General features: G+C 38.7%; 3 protein-coding genes across 6 annotated transcripts; 1 reads left to right on the forward strand and 2 right to left on the reverse strand.

Moving 5' to 3' along the window:
• Positions 1-717: 717 nt before the first annotated feature.
• Positions 718-4,240, forward strand: abhd8b (abhydrolase domain containing 8b). Its single transcript, XM_027005552.2, is given in 6 exon segments — positions 718-977; positions 979-1,410; positions 1,529-1,699; positions 1,864-2,080; positions 2,424-2,587; positions 3,772-4,240. Coding segments are annotated over 5 exon segments (1,215 nt in total). The 5' UTR covers positions 718-720; the 3' UTR covers positions 2,562-2,587; positions 3,772-4,240.
• Positions 4,098-6,015, reverse strand: rps15 (ribosomal protein S15). The gene is made up of 4 exons (XM_027005553.2): positions 5,935-6,015; positions 5,380-5,465; positions 4,774-5,008; positions 4,098-4,253 (listed from the first exon to the last, which is right to left on the reverse strand). Exons 1-4 carry the CDS (start codon positions 5,935-5,937, stop codon positions 4,140-4,142), a joined length of 438 nt encoding a protein of 145 aa, XP_026861354.1. The 5' UTR covers positions 5,938-6,015; the 3' UTR covers positions 4,098-4,139.
• Positions 6,016-6,676: 661 nt separating this feature from the next.
• Positions 6,677-20,445, reverse strand: dazap1 (DAZ associated protein 1). Of its 4 annotated transcripts, none has more exons than XM_027005509.2 (13): positions 20,334-20,445; positions 19,421-19,461; positions 18,754-18,920; positions 18,546-18,611; positions 18,160-18,267; positions 17,871-17,919; positions 14,685-14,767; positions 12,208-12,361; positions 11,850-11,879; positions 11,568-11,720; positions 10,198-10,365; positions 8,726-8,815; positions 6,677-7,693 (listed from the first exon to the last, which is right to left on the reverse strand). In XM_027005509.2, exons 1-13 carry the CDS (start codon positions 20,399-20,401, stop codon positions 7,521-7,523), a joined length of 1,350 nt encoding a protein of 449 aa, XP_026861310.2. In that variant the 5' UTR covers positions 20,402-20,445; the 3' UTR covers positions 6,677-7,520. The 4 variants fall into 4 exon arrangements, with proteins under 4 accessions (XP_026861310.2, XP_026861309.2, XP_026861311.2 ...); XM_027005508.2 differs by having other exon boundaries at positions 6,677-7,696; XM_027005510.2 differs by lacking the exon at positions 8,726-8,815.
• Positions 20,446-21,581: the final 1,136 nt, after the last annotated feature.

Genomic DNA, 21,581 nt, shown 5'->3' on the forward strand with positions numbered 1-21,581 from the left:
CATTTGTACACAGTAATAATCCTGCATCTCTACTAGAGTGTAGGTTTTCTGTTCTACTTGAACTGCTACTGACATTGGGTATCTTTAATTAGGAAAAATAACCCGATTCATCATTATGAGAACCAAGAAACTGAATTTCATATTCAGACATGCTAAAACTGCACAATTTATTAATTTCCAAGTGCATAATTTCCAACTTGAGTGGAACACGATCCCCTAAAGGGGCATACTACATATTCCTGCCAATTTATTGGCAAAAACAGCTCCAGTATGTGGAAGACGTTAACAGTTACATGCTATTTTCTCTTTGGTTAAGTTTAAATGTCAATACAACTACTGTTACATATAGTCCCTGGCCACTTTATTAGACACCTTGTAGATTTATTGTAAAATACAATTAAGTTTACAAATGAATGTGGCTTCAGGTCTGCTGTTGGATAACGCAGCCACACTGCTGTGCCTAATAAACTTGTACCAGCTGAGCACCCAGAACCATGCCTCTACTATGTCAGTAACACTGCTGTTTTGAGTTGTCCACCATCCACATGGTAGGAGTTTGACAAAGCATGCATGCAACAGCCTGTAATTAACTGTGTTTATAAAATGCACCTAAAAATAGTACGTATTAAAGTGTTCAGTGAGTGTATACACAGTGTAGGGCTTTCTAAAGTAATGGATGTATTCCAATTGGTGAAATTATCCCAGCCACAGGTAATCACTATGTTCACCAGCTTCATGGATGCTATTCTCTGTTGCCTAACGGGCAAATCTGCAAACGCTGTTGGACCTCTGGAGACGTCTGAGCCTGTAGGTGGTTTTGAGTTTGTGGAGGTGAAGCCTGGAAGGGTGCTACGCGTTCTCCACATCGTACCTGATCGGCCAATGGTGGAGGAGATGACGGCAGGGGATGGGGCCAGCGTCAGCTGCAAGAGGCGGATTACGGTTTTCCGCAACGGACAGCTGCTCATAGAGAATGTGTGAAGCCATGCCCCCAGAGACAGTACGTTGCCAGAATGGAGACAGCAGTGCGGAGGCGGAGCCTCCAGATGGCTGCGAGCCACCTGCAGTACCGGCTATGAGTGAGCGGCAGCAGCGCACATGGGGGAAGGCCAAGCACACTGTGCTGATCGACCATGAGCGCACAGTCACATGCTGCAAAGAAACACACCCCGACGTGGCCTTGTACTTCATCCATGGGGTAGGGGGCTCTCTGGATATGTGGAGCCGCCAGCTAGACTACTTCTCCCAGCTTGGCTATGAGGTCATTGCCCTGGACCTTGCTGGCCACGGTGCCAGTTCCGCTCCCAGAGTCACAGCTGCATATACGTTTTATGCCCTGGCTGAAGACATAAGGATAATATTCCAAACATATAAAAAACAGCGGAATATTCTCATTGGGCATTCATATGGGTGAGGATTAATTTTGTTCTGTTCATTTACACAAACTGTATTGCTCACAATTATTCATAGAACCTTCTGCAAACACATTCCCTCATACCTCAAGAAATGAATCTTTGCCTTTGTCCAGTGCATCATTTTGTACCTTCCTGGCCCATGAGTACCCAGAGCAAGTGCACAAAGTTGTGATGATTAATGGTGGTGGTCCAACAGCTCTAGAGCCCAGCCTTTGTTCAGTCTTCAACCTGCCCACATGTGTACTGCATTGTATGTCACCCTGCCTGTCTTGGAGCTTCCTCATGTAAGAAAACCTAAAATGAGTTTCTTAATCTAATGTAAGTAATGATTGGTTATAATAGTCATAAGCATGCGTAACTGTTACTTGAGAAGCCATCTCATATCTGTAGGTTGTTTTACTGGGATCCTATGGACATTACTAATTTGAATCATGTTTGTTTCTCCCAGGGCTGGCTTTGCCAATCAGGGGAAAGAGGAAAAGAAACTTCTAAAAGAGAAAAATGTCTTCAGTGTGTCCTCTTTTGTGCTGCGATCTATGATGAGTGGACAGTACTGGCCAGAGGGGGATGAGGTCTACCATGCTGAGCTCACTGTGCCAACTCTCCTGGTGCATGGCATGCATGACAAGTTTGTGCCAGTCCAAGAGGACCAGCACATGGCAGAGGTAACATTACAGGCCTGCCACTCAGCATTGTCACATCCATATAATCTAATATTTATCATTTACATTTATATAGCCCCTTTGTCATACTCAAGGACACTTTACAGATATAAATTAGCTTTTACAATCACACACCGACAAGAAGCGGCAGCCAATTTGTGCACAGCGTACTCTCAATCAGAAACCATATTTGAGTAGTTGAGTCTTTTCTAGATGACTATCTGTATTTCATATTTGGGTGAACGTCTATTTGGTGTATATTCTGTATTCTTGCAACTTAAAGTGCAATGTAAAAGGGTGAAAATGTATTTGGAAGATCCAGAAATAACAGCTTCTTTCCATGCAGATTCTACTTCTGGGCTTCCTGAAAGTCATTGATGAGGGAAGCCATATGGTGATGATGGAATGCCCTGACAGAGTCAATACTCTGCTGCATGAATTTTTCCTCTGGCAGCCATCACCTCAGATCCTAAACAAGAAGTAACTACTAGCAAAACCTCCATAGAAACAGTAAGGCCAATGACTGCCCCCAAGATTACACCATCAAAACCTGAGCAAAACACAAGTCCAATGACTGCCTCCAGGTCCATCCATGAGGTGACAGGCATCTCAGAGCAAAGACTAAGGAATCATTCCACAATACAATAGCAGAGACAAATCTATTTGCCATTTAGCACAGTCTACTGGGTGTCCTCAGTGTGAGAGAGCAAAATGTCACAGCTGTCCAAGCACTAATAAATCAGCCACAGACGAGCCTCACACAAGGAAAAGAAATGAATCAAACATTTGCACAGCACATGGTCTACCATCAATGCAATATTTTCAATATAAGGGAATAAAGACAAAACTGAATCACCACCAGAAATACTAAAATTAAAATTTTGTATACAATCACCTATCTGAGGAACAGGTGACAGGACAGAAATATGTTATAATTTGATTTCCCACATTTAGCTGACACTTTTAACCAAAACAACTTACAATTACGACTTGAATACAACCTGAGCAATTCAGGGTTAAGGGCCTTGCCCAACAGTGGCAACTTGGCAGAGGTGGGGCTTGAACAAGCAACCTTCCAATTACAAGACAAGTACCTTAATCACTGAGCTACCACTACTGTATGTGCACACATTAGTAACCATGAAACAAAGAAGCCAGCTCTTCTTTTAGATCACTGTCACAGTTCACCAGCTAGCCAATTTGATATGATTAAGATGCCAAATAGCAGGACTCCAAACTTTATTGATTGTCTAGTTTACCATCATCCATGTGTCCTTGATGCCATGAAATGATGTCTAAACATGTGCAGACTGAAAATGGACATCAGGGCTGATTTTCTTTCAAAAACACTATATTGGCACATCAGAGGAAATTATTAATGATATAAGGAGCCATTAAGAGTTTCAGGAACATCTCTCATGTGAGGTCGCCATGTTAATTTATTTACCAAAGGGAAACCTGACTGTTTTTAAATAACTATATTATTCCCCTCAGATGACACTAGTATTTCTATTTTGTCCTGTAGGAAAATCAAAAATAGAAACCATAGAAAGTACGTTGCAATATCCCAGTTGCAATATTTCCACGATCTATGACTTTTTATACTTTAAAAATAAATGTATTTTGGTTCACAAACTGTTCTTAATTGTTCAAGCCAGATAAATACTAGGGGTCCCAACTTTCTTTCCTTTTAGAAATTCTACCACTGCTTTCAAGAAAAATGGATAAACACTTGGTGGCATAAAAGGTCTGCAAAGGAAACAGGATCTTTCTCTTAGAACAATGTTCAATCACGGTACCAAATATTTTAAGGTAATCTATTACAGCTAAGAACATTTCACCTGTTATGTATCCCTTTGAAAATCTAAAGTACTTAAATGATGTATTAATCTTGTACAATAGGATAACATTAACCCTATGCATGAACATTAAGTTGGAAAATGGCAAATGATGTCAATGCCAAAGTTTCAACATTTAAAGTGTTTGGAAGCACAAATGGATTTAAACAAAACCTGACAAATTCCACGTGTTAGAAGTCACTTTTATTTACATCAATCACTTTTTACTTCAGAGGAATGAAGCGAGAGGAGTGGGTGGCCCCAATACCAGGACGACCGTGCTTAACAGGCTTGTATGTGATTGAGAATTCTCCAAGGTAGTGACCAATCATCTCAGGCTGCAAAAAACATTCAAAAGGGGGAATATTTAGCCATATAACAGACACTATTGAGTTTACCTACTAATTTGTGACCACACCAGCATATAAGTTTTGCTTGGTTTATCTACCCTGCTTTGGACAGTAAATTAAAGTTGTCTGACGTCAAACAACCAAGCTGAATTAAGTGTTTCACAGTACATTGTCAGTAAAACTACATCTAAATGTATGCATGAAAATGGGGCACAAATTAACTAAAGGTAACTAAGGTGAGATAAGAGTTACATCTATTCAAGATCTACTTCAGTTAGGATACCAACTGTACCATGCCTGAACTAGACATAGGCTGTCAAAGTTAAAAATGACCCAAACACCACTGGCACTTGTGCTTGTCCCCATGTGAGCATTACCAGAACACACTCAATACCATCAGGCAATGGTTTTGGTAATTACAAATGTTTTGAAGTGATACATAGCACTCCTCTAGTCGTCGTAATACACAATCACACCACACAAAAAAACATGACTCTCACTGCCTTACCTTGATTTCAACCTGGTTGAAGGTCTTGCCATTGTACACACCAACCATGGAGCCTACCATCTCCGGCAGGATGACCATGTCCCTCAGGTGGGTTTTCACCACCTCTGGCTTCTCCATGGGAGGGGCCTCCTTCTTGGCCTTGCGCAGACGCTTCAGGAGGGACTGCTGCTTCCTCCTCAGGCCGCGGTTCAACCTCCTCCTCTGGCGAGCGCCATAGAGCTGCATGAGTTGCTCACTGCAGAATGGAGACACCGGTTAAGCCCAACGTTTACAAAACCAAAACATGACACAGGCAGCCATGCAGTATTATAGTGATGCAGGTTCATGGTTGAGAAAAATAAATAACTTCTTGTTTTGTTACATCAACATGCAAGTCTGGTCTATTGGACATTTTCCAATTCATTTTCAAAGTATTACTATGAATAGTAACTACATAGAAAACCAAACCTTGTTTAAAAAAGTGGGATAAAAAGGTCAGGTTTTTTTGAAAGTTCATAGAGTTCAGCAAGGGCAATTAAATGCAAGCTTAACTCCATTACTTGTGTGCCAGGCCGACGAACACCCCGATACTTCAATATTAACGCGACCAAAAGTCCCTTCACTCACTAGGACATGTCAAGGAGCTGGTCCAGGTCCACACCTCTGTAGGTGAACTTCCTGAAAGTGCGCTTCTTCTTCTGCTCAACGTCCGCCTGTTATTTAGGAAATTCACAACACAAAGTAAACAAGCTCATGCGTTAAGATACTACCTTTATTCGCCACCATTAGCCCGCTAGCTGTCGTGATACAGAAAAGCCCGTTAGGAAACCTAACTGTAACTCGGACACTACTTAAATACACTAGAAATTAAAAGAAACTTCCTGCATGTAACATAAAAGTACTACTACAGTAATCTAAAAATCTAGTAATACTACAGAACGAGTAAACAAGGGAAACCTGGCCTACTTTAAAGGCTATTGACTGTAAGCGCTGGCTGGCTAGCAAGGAATCTTGCATCTATTAAACCTAAACTATTACATGTCCAAAAATAATGCCAGGAAAGTATCACGAAGCACTAATGTACACTAAATACAGAACGACCGCCATAAATGTGATTAAAATTTGCTGCGGATTGAATCAGATTCCAGTAAAGCAGTAAAACACAAATAAAACACCACTTACCATTTTAAGAGATTACCCGGAAAAGGAAGTTCCTGGCGTTCGCTCGCGCAGAAAAAAAAAATGGTGTCACACTAAAACAGGAACAGCGCGCCATCTAGCGTTGGGGTGACTTAATACCATAAAGGTGTTCTGCGAAAATTCACCTGAAAAAACCTGCACCACGGGGCGCTAAAGGGCTTGATGTGTGCTTGTTTTTATATTGCACGGGTCTTGTTTTGTTGATAAATATAACGGAGTATAATGGAGTGCTTAATCGTTACCTTTTTTTATGTACAAGGTATTCTGATAATTGTTGCCGCTTTCGGTTTGTTTACTCCTGTCAGTGTAGAAGCTCTAAGAATAATGCTCCAAGACAAAATCGGTGATATTTCATAGAAAAAAATAATAGCTACAAATAATATAAGATACCCCATACACTTCATACATCTGGTCCACTGTCCACCTTCCTGGGGCCCATAATATTTAACACTGAAAATTGACACTCAAAAAAAGTATCTCCCTACTTTCACATTATAGCGCAGATGGAAAGTAAAATGGCTTTTTAAAAGCTCTGCTCATTGGAATCAGTCATCTTCAAATCATCTGCCTTTGAGAGCAAAATACATACACTATTCAAATAACTATTTCCAAATATTTCTTTTTATGTTTAATATATCCTTTCAAGCTTACATTCTGATAAGTTTTTATTTTATCAGTGCTGTTCCAGTTTTACTAATTAACTAGTACCATTAAAGCCCCAGTATAAAATTAAACAAAATGGCAGACTTTTATTGAATATTGCAACAATGCTCCACCAAATACATACAATGCGTTTTTCACCCCGAGATAGGGAGACCACTCAGCATTTAGTACTTCCTGCTAACATTTCCTGTTTAGTTTCTAAATAAAACTTAGCATTCGTGGCACTGTAACTCTGTAATATCACCTTTATATATTATTTAAGTAATCCTGTAACAATATATTCACAAAAAATAGACTGAAACATTAAAAGTTTTCAGCAATAGGTTTCATTAAATCATTTATTTCAAATAAAATTTCTTTCTTTTTTGCATAAGTGCAAAGTGCACTAAAACAGCCACCTGAGGGAAATCTACATCCTTAAATAAAAAACAAGAAAAGCGCACATATAGTAGTACAAAATTCTTTAAAAAACTGCACAGTTTAGGTGTATAATACATATTTGTAAGTTCTATTTCAAACAAATTTTAAATAAAATGGTCAAAGGCTCGGAGAGTAAACAAAATTCACAAAATTGAAAATAAAACATTTTCCCCTAACAGAATTAAAGCTGAAGAAATGGGAGACCCTGTCACTCCATTGTCTGGTACGGTTCTGTGCTGATGTTTCCCCAGACATTCAAAAATCTATTGCTAATTATCTCTGCCCTAATATAAAATACACAACTAATATGGTCTCCTCATATAGGAGTATAGTCTCTGTTCACAATTTACACACACACACAAACACGCTCCAATTATGTTTATAATGTTCAGCAAACACCAGCCCCAAAATCCAGTTTTGTTTGGGATCAAAACATCCATTTCCCTGACGAGTTGTATTGCATTGTGGAAGTGGGAGGGAAACGCTCAGCGCCGATATGGATGGAAGCCTTGCACATTGTGGTTCTGGCCACGGCCAAAGCTGCTCGCTGCTGGCTGCGGACCTGATGACGGCTGTGCAGAAGGGGCACCGTACGAAGCAGTTTGTTGGTTGGGGTCAGCAAAGCTGTGTCCAAAGCCACTCAGGTCCTGCCCATAACCTGCTTAGTGAGATTTGGAGAAAAAGAAAAAAAAGAAAAGGAAAACACAGAATGGAGGTGCAAGATGAACAATAAAAATAAATATGAAGGGTTAAAATAAACAGTTTGCTCCGGGGGCAAATTTATATACTATATATTTGTATCTTTTAAAGAGGTGCAAAGTCTTTAGAGTAAGATATTTAAACACAAATTATCTAAGATATTAACCAGAAGCCATATGAAAGAAAAAGTTATGAAAAGAAAGCTATTCAAAGACACTAAAATTAAAAAAATAAAAAGAAATGTTTGCATGTTCATTGCAGCAATTCTCCCATTACTTTTCATGGGTTTCTTTAGATGAAAACAGACAGACAGGAAGAGCTTGCTGGCATGGCCACAGATAAGGAGAATGAATTATAAGCTACAGAGTGCTAGTATCAGTTCAACTTTAACAACTTCAGTCATCTGTGAAACATCTGTCAAGTGAATTGCAAATTTTGCATGAAACAGAGTAGCATAAAATACAGAAAGGAAACATACAGATATACAAGCAAACCTCTGATATAATTAGATCATCCTTTTGCCAGCAAAGCAATGCAGAGATGAAGAAAGAGAAATAAAAATGTGAAGGAAGCCATTTTTAAAGTAAACTACAGCTATTATGCCACAGATGATTTACCAACATCCTAAGGTATCAAAGAAAAGTTTGATAAAACTTTGGATTTATTCCCAATTTGATAAAAGTTTTCCAAATCAAAGAGCTAAATGATTTTTGGACCATTGGTCTACTTTTTTTCCATTACAATGTACACCTTAATTTTTGGCCTACATGTAGCTGTAGTATATCTCTTAGTATACCATGAGGAGACCAAAACTAAGTGTACGGTATGTAAAATATGCATACAACATATGCATATGGCATGGGCACAACTTGAGTATGAAAAATGCATGTAAGAAGGAAAACAAAAACCATCATTGAAGCCTCATGAGTCTATGCACTGTTGCATCTGCTGTTTTATTGGGTGGTTGTAAAATACAGTAGCTCACACCTACCTGCACTATATCCCTGCTCATCCTGACCATAATTGTGAGAAGGACGCGTTGGTCCGTAGGCAGAGGGGTCCTGAGGATAGTTACCCAAGCCTATCAGGGAGATGAGGAGACCAGGTTGACTAAACCCAGAGAGAGCCTACCTTTGACACTAGCTCTAGGGGAGAGCTTCCTAACGGTCAAGGCGAAGCCTTGCCAAAATTATCTGCTCTCTACAGTAAGGTTACCCTGCTCTGAGACTTGAAGGCCTAAAAATGCTGAATCAAGAACAATTAAGGTGAATGGATTGGCCCTAGTTCTGCTTATCTTAAAGGCGGTCAGCCCTAATGGTTGTGATGAATGGAAGCAAAGCGGAAGCATGGCACACTGAGCTGGCTGAGGGCAACACTGCTGCACTGACGGCACACAGTGGCCCCGCTTCAGCCCGCTAACCAGGCAGGTCAGCTTCAGGCACATCTTCAGGACACAGCTTCAGAACACACCTTCTGAGACCTGGGGTTTCACAGCTTCTCGTAACACAAACAAGACAATGCTTGTTTGATTTCTTACAATAAAAGTACACAGTCAAAATTACAGGCACAGCACTAATTCTAAAATGCAGTGTAAATGTGTTCAGTGTAGTGAAAACAGTTGCCTTCCAAAAAGGTTGTAAAGTAGCACATCAAGAGAGAATTTCTAATAATGTAACTGCTACATTTTTCCCTCTCTCTGACCGACCAAAAATCACAAAGTACTGCAATATGAAGAACTGACAATAACAATCAGTCAATTAGTAATCTGAAGCATTTTACCATCTATGTGAATCTTAAATTCTAAGAATACACCTCTAATAATTTATACTATAAATTATTAACTTCATTAATTAGCAATAGCAAAAAAAGAGAAAGTTTTGTTACTAACATGGGTACGAATAAGGGCGATATGGTCTATAAGAAAGTACCGAGTTTGCTGATATTGGCTTACAGCACACATGACAATTTGATCTAACTCTCAGTAACTATATCAGTATTGAAATGTCAGTAAAAATATATTCTTGTTAAACTCTATAAAGCCAGTTTAAGTGTCAGTAATGCACACCTTCTAAAATCAAACTGCATTAAAATGAAGCATCTCACCATCCAAAAAGCAACATTGCAACGCAGGATGATCTAATTTATACACATGACTGGATTGTGGATTACCATTCCACATCATCATAATGCACACAGACAACTTAGAACATTTATTTTTGCAAATTTAGCACAGTTGTGGTGGATGTAGAGGCACCTAGAGACCCACCATAGGCGAGGGTTCCTATGCATGCTCGTGTGCATGTGATGCCATCATGCCAGTTCAGCCACGTGGTGTAAAGAGCAAGCTCTTGCTTGTGTGAGGATCGCCGTGTGATGAGCTGTGACTAAGGTGGTTTCGAAAATGGATCCACTTGACAGTAACAGGGGAGGAGTTGGCCTGGCTGAGGCAAGCCCTTTACTCACCATACTGGCTGTAGGAGAAGTCGGGCTGTGCGGGAGGGGCTTTGCTCATGTCCTGAGTAGGGGTGGTGGCAGGTGCAAAGCCCAGGGGCCCTGTTCCAGGAGTTGTGGGAGGAGGAGGAATTCCTTGTGGCACGAATTGGTCGCCTTGAGGCGTGCCAAAACTATACCCTATGTTGGTTTGAGACAAAAAACAAAAACCCAACTTATTTATGCAAGTTACTAAGAGATCCTCAAACAAGGTAAACAAAGCATTTTTACCTAATAAACCGACCAGCAAGAGACTTTCCCCTCCATTGCATCAAAATGAAACCATAAAAGCAGGGTCAACACATAAGAGAACTATGCACTTGCTTAGGGCCCTCATGGCCACCAGAGGGCCACCCATAAAAACCTTGAAAATCTCTCTCTCTCTCTCGCTCTAACTTTTTCCCCCTCTTATGTTACCTTTCATGGCTTGCACTATGGAAGGTGGACTAATTAGTATCAATAAGTAACAAGATGATCATCAGATGTCTTAACAGAGATTTCTCTGTTTGCCTCCAGAAAAACCAGAAAATATAGACTCCAAAGAGAATTAGTTTGTAAGAGGAGGAAATAAATTAAATATTTGATTTAAAGTAGTTTATTTTGGCATTTTTTCCTGAAAATATATTTTTGTAAAATTCATTATTCATCTTTATAATTTTATTCTTGAACAGTTAATCTTATCTTGTAAGCGGTTCCTCTGTTCATTTTATGTAATTATTAAGCATATATTTATTTAATACTGCAAGCAAACTGAGGGAGGTACTTTTAATCTAAACTACTGTTAATCTACAAGTAAAATATTTTAATTGTAGCTTATTGTTCTACACTAAGACATTTAAATTATTTTAAACCAACAGCAATTAAAGTGGTTGTTTAGAGGAAATGCATTATCTGCTGGTATATTTTGTAAGTTTTCAGCACAGAATGTTCAGTATGCCACTTACTACTGTGTTACTTTGAACATTAAAGTGCAAATTAACACCAGACCATTCTTGTGAGTTTGCTAACTTTTAGGATTAAAGACTATAAAGGGTAAAATAAACCATGCTGACACTCATATGTTGTAAGAAAATAGGTACAACTAATAAAATTGATTGTAAGTGTGTGAATAAGCCAGCACTGACAAAAGTCAATAATATTGGCAGTCCTGAGAGAGTCCTGAGGAAAAGCTCAAACATTTCTATGAATAATCAGTAGTCCTTTAAACAAATCTTTGCATTTGTCTATCAGACAGACAGACACAATGGAGGCAAAGAGGCATTAAGAGACATGTGATTAACTCCAGATGTATTCAGTAAGTACATCTATTCTAAAATCAAACATAAGGATTTTTTAGATCTTACCAAACTGAGGGGTTGTGCTGTAGCCCTGCTGGGGATATCCCTGAGGTGCCCCAAATCCTCCTGTTGGGGGCGCTGTGACTAGAAACGCATTAAAAGGAGAGGGAGGTTGTGCAGGAGCTCCTCTGCCTGCTGGCAAAGGAGGACCATATCCACCTGAGATACATATGAACGGCAATGAAATGTCCCATGAGTATAAAACAGCTATAAATGGTACCCATCATAACTGAATGCAGTCTAATGTAAACATGATTTTTTTAAATAGATCCTCATATAAAAACCTACCTAATGGCTGCCCTGTAGATACCCAAACCCCTGGCAAAGAGAGAAACAATGTCAATGTTTTTTTGCATTCTAAACAATTATGGGAATTGAAACGGCATTTGTAAAAGACGACAATCAATTTGGCTTCATTTCAAGCCACACATTTCTTTTGGCACAGACTGCTTGTATAGGCTCTATGTGAAAACAGGCACCCTTACACTGTAGACAAACCCACTGTGGCTTCGAACAGATGGCACAAACAGTGCAGCCAAAACGGAGGGAAAGTGCGGCTCAGATACCAGTTGGCGCCTCTGGTATCTTTTTTCACACTAGAATGTCATGTTCCCAGAGGGAGGCCGACCTATTCACCCTCACTCACCCTGAGGCCCGTAGCTCTGCTGCCAGCTCTGAGCAGGCTGCGCAGCCCAGCCATTGGCTGCACTTAAGATTGCTCTGGGTCCCCACTGATTGGCTCCCAGCTGCCCAGGGCCAGGACCTTTGCTGTCCCGAGGCTCAGCCTTCTTCACTTCAACCTGGACAAAGGACAAAGGCAACAGCACTTGAAATAACAGAATTCAATGATGCGTTTGCTTCCCTCACCCCATAAATTACTAAGCTTCAGATGAGATAGTCTTACTTGAATATGAAAGTTCAGTATAGATATAAAGAAGGGCTTATTGCTGATATCTTTTAAGCAATGTTTCTAAGGTACTTTGGAATAAAAACTCTTTACAATTATATTTTTAAATGAAAAGTCTATATGAATAAAGAGAATGCTAATGCAAAACAAATTTAAGTTTAGCTGCAATTTTTTCTGCAAAATGTACCTGAGAAACATTGTCCCTGCATTTTGCTTTATCTTATCCCTTGTAAGTAGATAAAAACTGCTAATAGAAAGTCCAGACTTACCTGACCCTGGCTAACGCGTTTAAGAACCTCAATTTAGTTACATTTGGAGTAGAAATATGATGACAATTTTTTTTAATCTTACTGTAAAATAATAAACATGCAGAGAATAATGGAATAATAAGTCTAATCAGAAACGAATCTTCATACCGTGTCATACCAAATATGAAAGTAAAAAAATATTTTGGAATGAAACACTTATTTGAAGTCAAATGTAGACTTGAAAGACACTGGAACCATGTCTATTTATAAACTGGAGCTAACCTGCTTTATCAGAGACAACATAAATTTTATCCCATTACTTCCAGTGCCCAACTTTCACTACCAGCCACTAAAGAAAAGCACAAACACCAGGACTGTAACGTGGGTAGGACAAAAATAGAACAGTCCTTAAATGGGTTGAGTTATTGGGGTCACCTTGAATCAAGAGCAAGGCATGATATTTTTCTGCTTGCAAAGTGGCATAAAAGATGGTGACTTTCTTTCTCGCCTTCCCTCTTCTCTCTGTTGACCTAATTAAGCTCCAGTTTGAGCGAGTGGTCTGAGGCCCTCTGCTCCACTACCTAGGTCCGCTCCCGCGGGCTTCAGCACTCAGAGTGATGGGAGCAAGCCTAGAATGTTGGCATCTGACTTCAGAGCTGGGATTTGCAACACAGTTTGATATGCTCCACTTTCTAATTTTACAACGTATGGCCCACTCCTCCCCAAAGTCCCACTGCAATAATGTCATATCAAGAACAATAGCCTAGGTACTGGAGAACCTGTTTCCTTCGGGAAAATGGGACGGAGTCAAGGAGAGAATAAATATAATGTAGGACAGCCAACTCTGAGCCTCCACTGAAAACTACAACAAACTTCATGCAAATGGTTTGTCATTTTGAATCAGTGCAGTGTAGTAATGAGGCAGGGCAGAAAAACACCTGAGGAAATTTCAGATTAGTGAAATAGATATATATTCACTAAATCAGACTGCTTGTGTGAATAGATATTTAGAACTAAATAACCAGTACCTTTGTTTTTGATAAGAACCTCTTCATCACTTCATTCAATTAACACTTTTCAATAAAAATACTTCAAATATTCTTATTTACCATCATACTTCAAGCAGAGGAGTGGAGGAGTGACAAGTTGCACCCCTGTGGCAAGCTGGGGTTCAAAGCCTTGAAAGGATCTGTCCTCCAGAACAAGGTCCATTTCTCATGTGACAAGAGCAACTGCCCTCTTGCCTCTAGTGATCAGCCTCCTTAGCTACCAAATTACCTACTATCCTTCCTATCCTTCCTATACACATAGGAACTGATCATCACAACACACTAAAATATTGTATGTGATAATATTCTATGGGACTAACAATGGGCAATATACCCAGCTTAATTTCGATGTATTTTTTGTTTAAATTTAAAGAGCAAATTGACACAGTATGGAGATTCTAAACCTGAGGTCACTTAATTGAGGTTTTTTACATTTCTGGAATATCAAGAACTCAAACAGTAAGTGACCTGGCAAAAATGAAATGAATAATAAAAGATGAAAAATGACATTTGACCAGTCCTTTAGGTGAAAGCAAATAGTATGAAGGTATAAAAACTGCACTCAAAAAAAGAGAGACCATACAGGGTCACCACAATTAAACCACCTAAAGGAGTGGTCCAAGTAAACCAAATCTCAGGCGACTGCAGAGGCTGTACTCAATAATTGTGAATTATTCACTATCAAAAGCTATGCACTTTTTGAGAGCTAGTCATTTATGCTTGTTGTAGTTCACTCAAGTGATGTATCAGAAAATATTTTACCCTTAAGCAGTGGTAACACAGGATCATTCCTGAAGGTTTGTTTATTGTCTGGGGAGAAGAACTTCAGCTAGGAGTTCACAGTTCTAGCAGAACACCGCTACCTGTCGCCCAAGCTTCGGTTTTTGCTTTAGGGTAAAATAAAACTACAACTACACACTTTTTTGCCCATGATGTCGTGAAAATGCATGTTGACAGCCTGGTCCACTGATTGTTCGGCCTCGAAAGTAATAAATCCAAAACCTAGCCAACGACCAAAAGTGAATCAAGGTAGCAGGGTGTTGGGACAGAACAAGGTGAAGAACAGTGGGGGGACCAAAGGGGCACCAAGAGTTCGCATGATGTCACAGCTTTTGTACAAGTAAAGGTGGCCGGACAGGTACTCCAGGCTTGTGTAGGAGAAAAGTAATACAGTTCTCCATCTGTGCATTAAATTCCAAATTAACCTTCATTCTTTTAATCATTAACAGCTGAATGAGCAGTGTCAATGAGGCTGTCTGAAAACCGAATGTTTGCAAAGTTAGAGCTTATCCTGCATTACCAAACCAGACTAATACATAAAATCATCTACCAAGAGAAAGATATTTTTGCTTTTTGTGATAAAACAGGTATTTTATCCAGTTTATATTTCTTCTTTCTATGCAGTCTCATCCGAAACCAGTCTTGGATGCCCCCTTGTTATAATCTTTTACAACAAACGCTGGCAGCAGCCACATTCTTTAACGCATAACAGAAATGATGATATAAATCTAATACATAGTTTAAAGGTTTCTCCAAGCCTTCCCAAAATTATATAGCACTTTGGGCAAACTCAGAGAAGAGGAATATACAAAAATGTCTACAAAAGCACCATAAAGATAAAAGGCCAGCATTTTTCTAAGAAACTATGCATGTGTAGCTTTCATAAAGTGCAACCAAGTTAATAATTTTTCCTTTTCTAAAAAAAATAAAATAAATTTTAAAAAAAGCCTAAACACATGGAAGTGGTGTATATTAAAGAGAGAGACCACAGTGCATTTGCTCATAAGAGTTCATCTTAGCAGGACATAACTTAGGAGTGCTGCAACATGACAGTGAGAGCAGTCCACAGTTCCAAGGTCATTTCTATGATAAAGCAGAGTCCAAAGCCTATAAAGCAACAGCAGAGGGATAGTGTTTGAAGTTCTGCTGCAGCCCCAGTACTAACACCACTCTGTGAACTAGTTTTAAATAACTGTGTCAGAACTGGGTTGTGAGAATCTCTCCACTTTGGGATCTAACCCGATTCCGATTAAGCATCCTCTGAGACCCAAGAGGAGGATTTGAGCTTTCTGATACTATATGGAGCTGCCCCAGCTGTTTAAATTAGCACTAAATATACCCCAATCAGCCCCTAATAAGATGACCTAACTTCATTAGCTCATATCAAAGCATTTTTGGCTGCTGTCAAGTTCCTAGACTGTTGCAACTACCTGGAATGACAAGCTAGATTGATACAAGATACAATACCAAATAAGCACAAAAGAATGTTATACCTTTTAACGTAAAGAAAATTGTCATTTTCAAATTAATTTTTTACTGTGAACCTTCTCACAATGCACAAATGTTAAGAGTCTGGTACCTATAAAATAAAATCCTTAAAAAGTCTTAAATACACCCAGAGTTCCCTATAACTCTGAACTTACAAATATATTCCATTAGAACAAGAACACATACCATGAGAACTAAAATCCAGAAACTAAATTTCTGAACGTGGCTCTAAAACTCATGTCAACCTAACTGTGCATTTGTTTAAAAAGGCTGGACTCATTGTAATCATTAGGTTTGTTCAATTCTGTAATCACTGAGAAAGTATGTTTTTCCATGTGTCATTATCTTTCCTTTTCTCGCTATCCAAATCATTATATCGAGCACAGCAATATCACGTATAACTTGAATGTAGCATCCCTGAGCAAGCTAAAGCATTAACAGATATTATTAACAGAGTGTGTAAGGCAGAATTCTTAATAGGAGGGTTATGATAGTAAAGCACAATTATTCATCTATTTTGGCTACACCTGGCCTTTATCTGTATGGTGCCACTTTGAACAAAATTTCCTGAAGAAAAAAAAACAACAACATATCTTAGGAAACAGTTAATTACATTCAAACAGTTCACAAGAAGAAGGGATATAAAAGAAAGAGAAGGCTTACTTAATTTACTACATGTGAAAAATCATTTAGAATATCAGTTAAGACAATATAATAAAAACTTATTCAATGTCTATGGTTAACAAAAAGTTCAATGTCAATAATTCAAAATGCAACAGGAAATGTTCAAATGACAAACTATTCCATGCATCCTCAAAGAGAAGATCTTTTTCTTAAAGCAGTGATGAAGAAACAACTCTGGGAAACACTCAAACACTATTCAATACACATGACATCAGAAAAACATGATGTGCTGTAAACTGTTCAAAAGCTATTTATAACTGCACATCAATTGCTTTGTTTATATATACATGGTTTAAATCCTTTGAGAACACTTTGCCTAACATAACACTAGACCCTACCAAAGTGCCCCCTGGCAATGTATTTAATGTAATTAACAGTGATGTGAAATGGCTGTTATTTTAATTATTACATTTCATTTTATATCAGAATGAACACTTTATATCAGAGTGACCCAAGATTACTCCCAGACGTATCTTTCAGATATAAACGCTTGCCAACTTGGATTCTGGGTGCTGTGTAAAGAAGCCACACCACCTCACTTGTATTCATCCACCAAATATTGCTTTAATTAGCATAGCAATTATTAAAAATGTTGCACTTAATGAACTGGATAAATTCTGGTCAAATACAAACTATTTCAGTCTGTCAATATGCTTAACTCACTGCTCGATTCATATCACTTGCATTTAGTTGCCTCAGTGAAGGTACCTGGGCTATTTGAAATAAACTCACTCCTTTCTCAGTAAGGAAGGATGTATTCCATCAGTAACCATCAGGGAAATCCTGGACAATTAGGCTAGTTACTGCTTTTCATCAAGAATATATAAAAAGGGATCAAAATATAAATGGCAACCATGCAGGTTAAGACTATACTGAAGATTTAAAAGTCAAGCAAATACACCAGAAGATAATTTGGTGACATGTTTAGACAATGCATATGTCTGCACTTTATGCCAATGCTATTGGTTAGCCTTCTCTCCATGCAGGAGCTTTGCAACATGCCCAATACAGCATCAGAGACATGAGAGTGAGAAATGATATCTGAATGTGCTCTGCTGAAGGACAATGAGTGAGCCTCTTCTCTTTGGGTCAGAATAGTTTGTCATAAGTATGAAGATAGATGTAATGGGAACAGAACTACATCAGCTTTTACCTCGGGGTCTCTGCTTCTCCGCATCATAGATCATTACCACCTCTGTGACCTTCAAAGTAGGAAATACATGACAGGTGGGTAAGCGGACGAACAAAGAGATCACTCAAAGGATGACCTAAATTCAACAACAATCGAAAACAAGCAAAGCGCCAATGTCTTAGTCAGAAATTACAAACTAAAATCAAAAGTTTAGGTTTTTTCTCGCCATCGGAATATTTTGCAGCATAAAGATAGTCCTAATTATAACTTCAAGAAGTACACAGGTAAGAAATATGATGACCCATCTTACCACTCCAAATGTGTTAAAATAGTCCCTGAGTTCAGGTTCACCACAGTTGTGAGGAATTCCACCAACAAATATCTTCTTGGATTTATTGCTGTCACTTTTACCTCCTTTCTAAAATGTATATATAAAATAACCTCAGTTAAAAAAGAGGACAATAAGAATGTTTTACACTAGGCCAGTCTGTCATACAATGACTTTCAAGTAGCTTAGGAAGACAAAGCCATGCATTAATTTGCAGAACCTTAAGAAGTAGCCCATTATACAGCCTGTTCTTTCCTCAAAGTTTAATCTACAGTGTTTTTCAATATTTTTGGCGATAAGAACACTCAAAACACAAATGGCCTGAATTAGAACAATTTCCTGCTCCCTTACATTACCATGCTGCTTACCCAGCCATCTTTTGCCCGTGTCTTCTCAGGCTGCATTCCTCTTGGAGTGCATGGCTTTGGGTCAATCTACAGAAGCAAACAAATAAATGTTCATTTTATTTAACCGTAATTACTACCACTACTAGTAGACTGTCTCAGAAGTGGCCAGATTGCATGGTTTGAATTCAATAAAACTCCATGTGGAAAGCAACAAGCTGTTGGTTCTTACATTTCTACCATCAAGGTTGTGAGGTTTGGTGTCCAATACAGTACGAACACAGTTTGGGTCTTTAAACTTCACAAACCCAAAGCCTCTGGACTGATTTGTGCTTTTGTCCTTCATGATAACGCAGTCCACAACCTCTCCATACTGGGAGAAGTAGTTTCTTAAAGTCTCTAACAAGAGAAAGAGAATAGACAGTGATAACCCACTGCACATCTTCCTATACATAAAAACAAGTTTCACATATTAAGATGCAGTTCAGGAGAAAAAACAAAAAAAAAAAAAAAAAAAAAACGTGTTCAGTTTTCTAACCAAATGTCTTCCATTATAAATAAAGTACCTCTGTGTACACATATAAAAACATTTAATAATTAATATAACACTTTGAATAGAAGCCAGTGTATAGACAGACATATTTTAATGAGAACAGGGAAGACATAATAGTTGAATATAGTTTATATAAGTGAAAGAAACATCAAGTTCTAAGTTAACATTTTTATTCTCACATGTCTTGTGGCGAGAGCTGCTGGAAGCATCTTAACTGTGCTGTTATCCGTGTGAGAACCACTGCATGCGACTCGTGCTTTCTACAGCCTTACCATATTCACAAACAACCGGCCTAGTATCTCGACGCAGACAGCGCTTATATAATAAACACATTAAGCAAACTTACCTTGTGTGGTGCTCCAGTCTAATCCACCCACAAACAGCTTCCTGTAAGACAAGTGGTTATTACAGTAAACGAACGTGGCCAAACAAGAACAAAAAATAATTCTAAGGTATTTAGAAAGAGGAATGTAATTTTCCATGTAGCTAGGGTTAACTTCTGGTGATGTGTTTCTGACTGATGTTGTACTTTCACTAGGTTTATCACGAAGCTACAGCTTGCCACTTTGTGCTAGCTAGCTACGCATACGACAATCATTTCGTCAGTTTAGCTATTTCGCTTACTGCCGAGCAAGAAAACCAACCTGATGCCGAGAACCAACTTTAAAATCCGGCTTTATAGTGAACAAATACGTTTAATTTAGACAATAGAGTAAAAATTAGTTAACCAGAGCTGGATGTTAATTAGCTAGAATACTCAGGAACGTTTAGTCTTGTGACACAAGACTGGAGATCAATATGTAGCTAGGTTAGCTAGCTAGCTAATCACATAGCTCGCTAATTAAATAGCTAACATTAGCTAATGTCATTAGCCTGCCAGTAAAGACAGTTTGACAGCTAGCTAGCTATGAATGACCCGCTCTCGCTGAGGCGTTAAACTCCTCTCAATTGGCTTACAAGAAAACGCACTGCTCTTTCTGGCCATCATCACTTTACCTCGCCCAGATCGACACTTGTTTCGATAACTTGTCAATCACCTTGCTGACAGGAAAATTGGCTAATAGCCTGAGCTAACACAAGTCGACAGTTGATGGCTACTTAGCCAGCTAGCTATTATAAGCTAGCTTACAACATTGTCGTTGTTGTAGCTACAGTCACATTGCAGACCGTTTGCTAGCTCCCTTCGCCTAAATGAGGAGGGAGTACTATTTTATTTTTATTTCGGTAAAATCTGTGTTTTAAAACAAATTGCCTCTTACCCAATTTCGTCTCCCGCTAGATTGTTGTTCATTTCTGTAGCAAGAGTTGTGGACTGGAGTGCTGACATCAGTCTACTGCTTCAAACTCCTACCGCTGCCTCTATCCGACTACCCTCGGAAGGTCACTCCGCTTTCGGTTCAAACAGAAGCTGCGCAACACTGACGCGTTGAGCACGGGGGCCCCCTGCAGGGGGGTCGTAACGAAACCGAAATGTAATGGGACATGTAGTCATTTTAATCCCTCACGACAGTAACTATTGCTGTTCAGATATCGTCATGAATTTCAGTGATGATCTTAAATCTGATAATTACTCTTCATGGAACAAGATAGGCAACCGCGAGCGATCCGATTTGGTCGCAACTTTGATATATCAATAATTTTAATAGTATAATCTGTAGGTGTGCATTATCAGTGTTTTTGCTTTTTGACATGCCAGATATAGTACAGAACTGCCTGTCTCTCATTAAGAAGGCAAGATAAAATCAAATGTAATTTTGAAAAAATGTTGTATAATCTGATCTAACCTGTTTAGTTTAGCTCATCTGACTTGCAAACTTGACTTCATATATACTTCTCCTGAAAGGTCAGTAGCTGAACTGGGATGGGGAGTATCTGGTTCATAATATTTGCTGAATTTAATGGTTAAAGTAACACTGTTCCTCTCAAATCAGCTAACCAAATCTACCGTTGGACTGAAACTGGCATTATATAAAGTATTAAAAAGTCCCAGTGATGGTGTAGCTCCACTCTGTATGCTGTGCATGTCTAGAATGGACAATCATAAAGCCCACTATGATTAAATAGACAAAAAATCATCTTCCTCAGAGTTTAATAAAGTGTGAGGTGTTTTCTCTTGACATAAAAAAAATCTGCTTTTTATTCTTGATAAACTATTGTGATTTGGTGGCTTCTGAACTAAACCCAAAATAGATCAAGTATTAGATACGTTTTATTGTGGGAAGTTGATGTGTATTGTAATGATAATAATGTTGGGAATTATGAACAATGTCTAATTGTCCTATGTAATGACTTAAAACCATTTTGAAAAAGGTTTTATTTAAATGTCCGATTTCACACACAGATATGTGATCCTTAAAGGAAAAGATATATTGCAAGCTACTTTTCATAAATATCACTTGAATGCCACGCCGGAAAATGTGGTTGCCTATTATGTAGGCCTACTGTCAAGCTGTCTAACTTACTGATGTAAAGCAATGGCCCTCATTGATGATCTTTAAGGATTTCAC

Source organism: Electrophorus electricus, chromosome 26 (assembly GCF_013358815.1).
Source record: "Electrophorus electricus isolate fEleEle1 chromosome 26, fEleEle1.pri, whole genome shotgun sequence".
Taxonomy (NCBI): domain Eukaryota; kingdom Metazoa; phylum Chordata; class Actinopteri; order Gymnotiformes; family Gymnotidae; genus Electrophorus; species Electrophorus electricus.

Bases quoted from the DNA above. Each gene is read 5' to 3' on its own strand.
- rps15 (XM_027005553.2), bottom strand. The intron at 5,009-5,379 runs GTGAGTGAAGGG...TCCATTCTGCAG, and splicing joins CAGCTCCTTGACATGTCCTA to TGAGCAACTCATGCAGCTCT. The intron at 4,254-4,773 runs GTAAGGCAGTGA...TGTTTTTTGCAG, and splicing joins TCAACCAGGTTGAAATCAAG to CCTGAGATGATTGGTCACTA.
- dazap1 (XM_027005508.2), bottom strand. From the start codon at position 20,401: ATGTCAGCACTCCAGTCCACAACTCTTGCTACAGAAATGAACAACAAT. The intron at 18,612-18,753 runs GTAAGAACCAAC...TTGCTTCTGTAG, and splicing joins ACAACCTTGATGGTAGAAAT to ATTGACCCAAAGCCATGCAC. The intron at 7,697-8,725 runs GTAGGTGTGAGC...AATCTCACTAAG, and splicing joins TGAGCAGGGATATAGTGCAG to CAGGTTATGGGCAGGACCTG.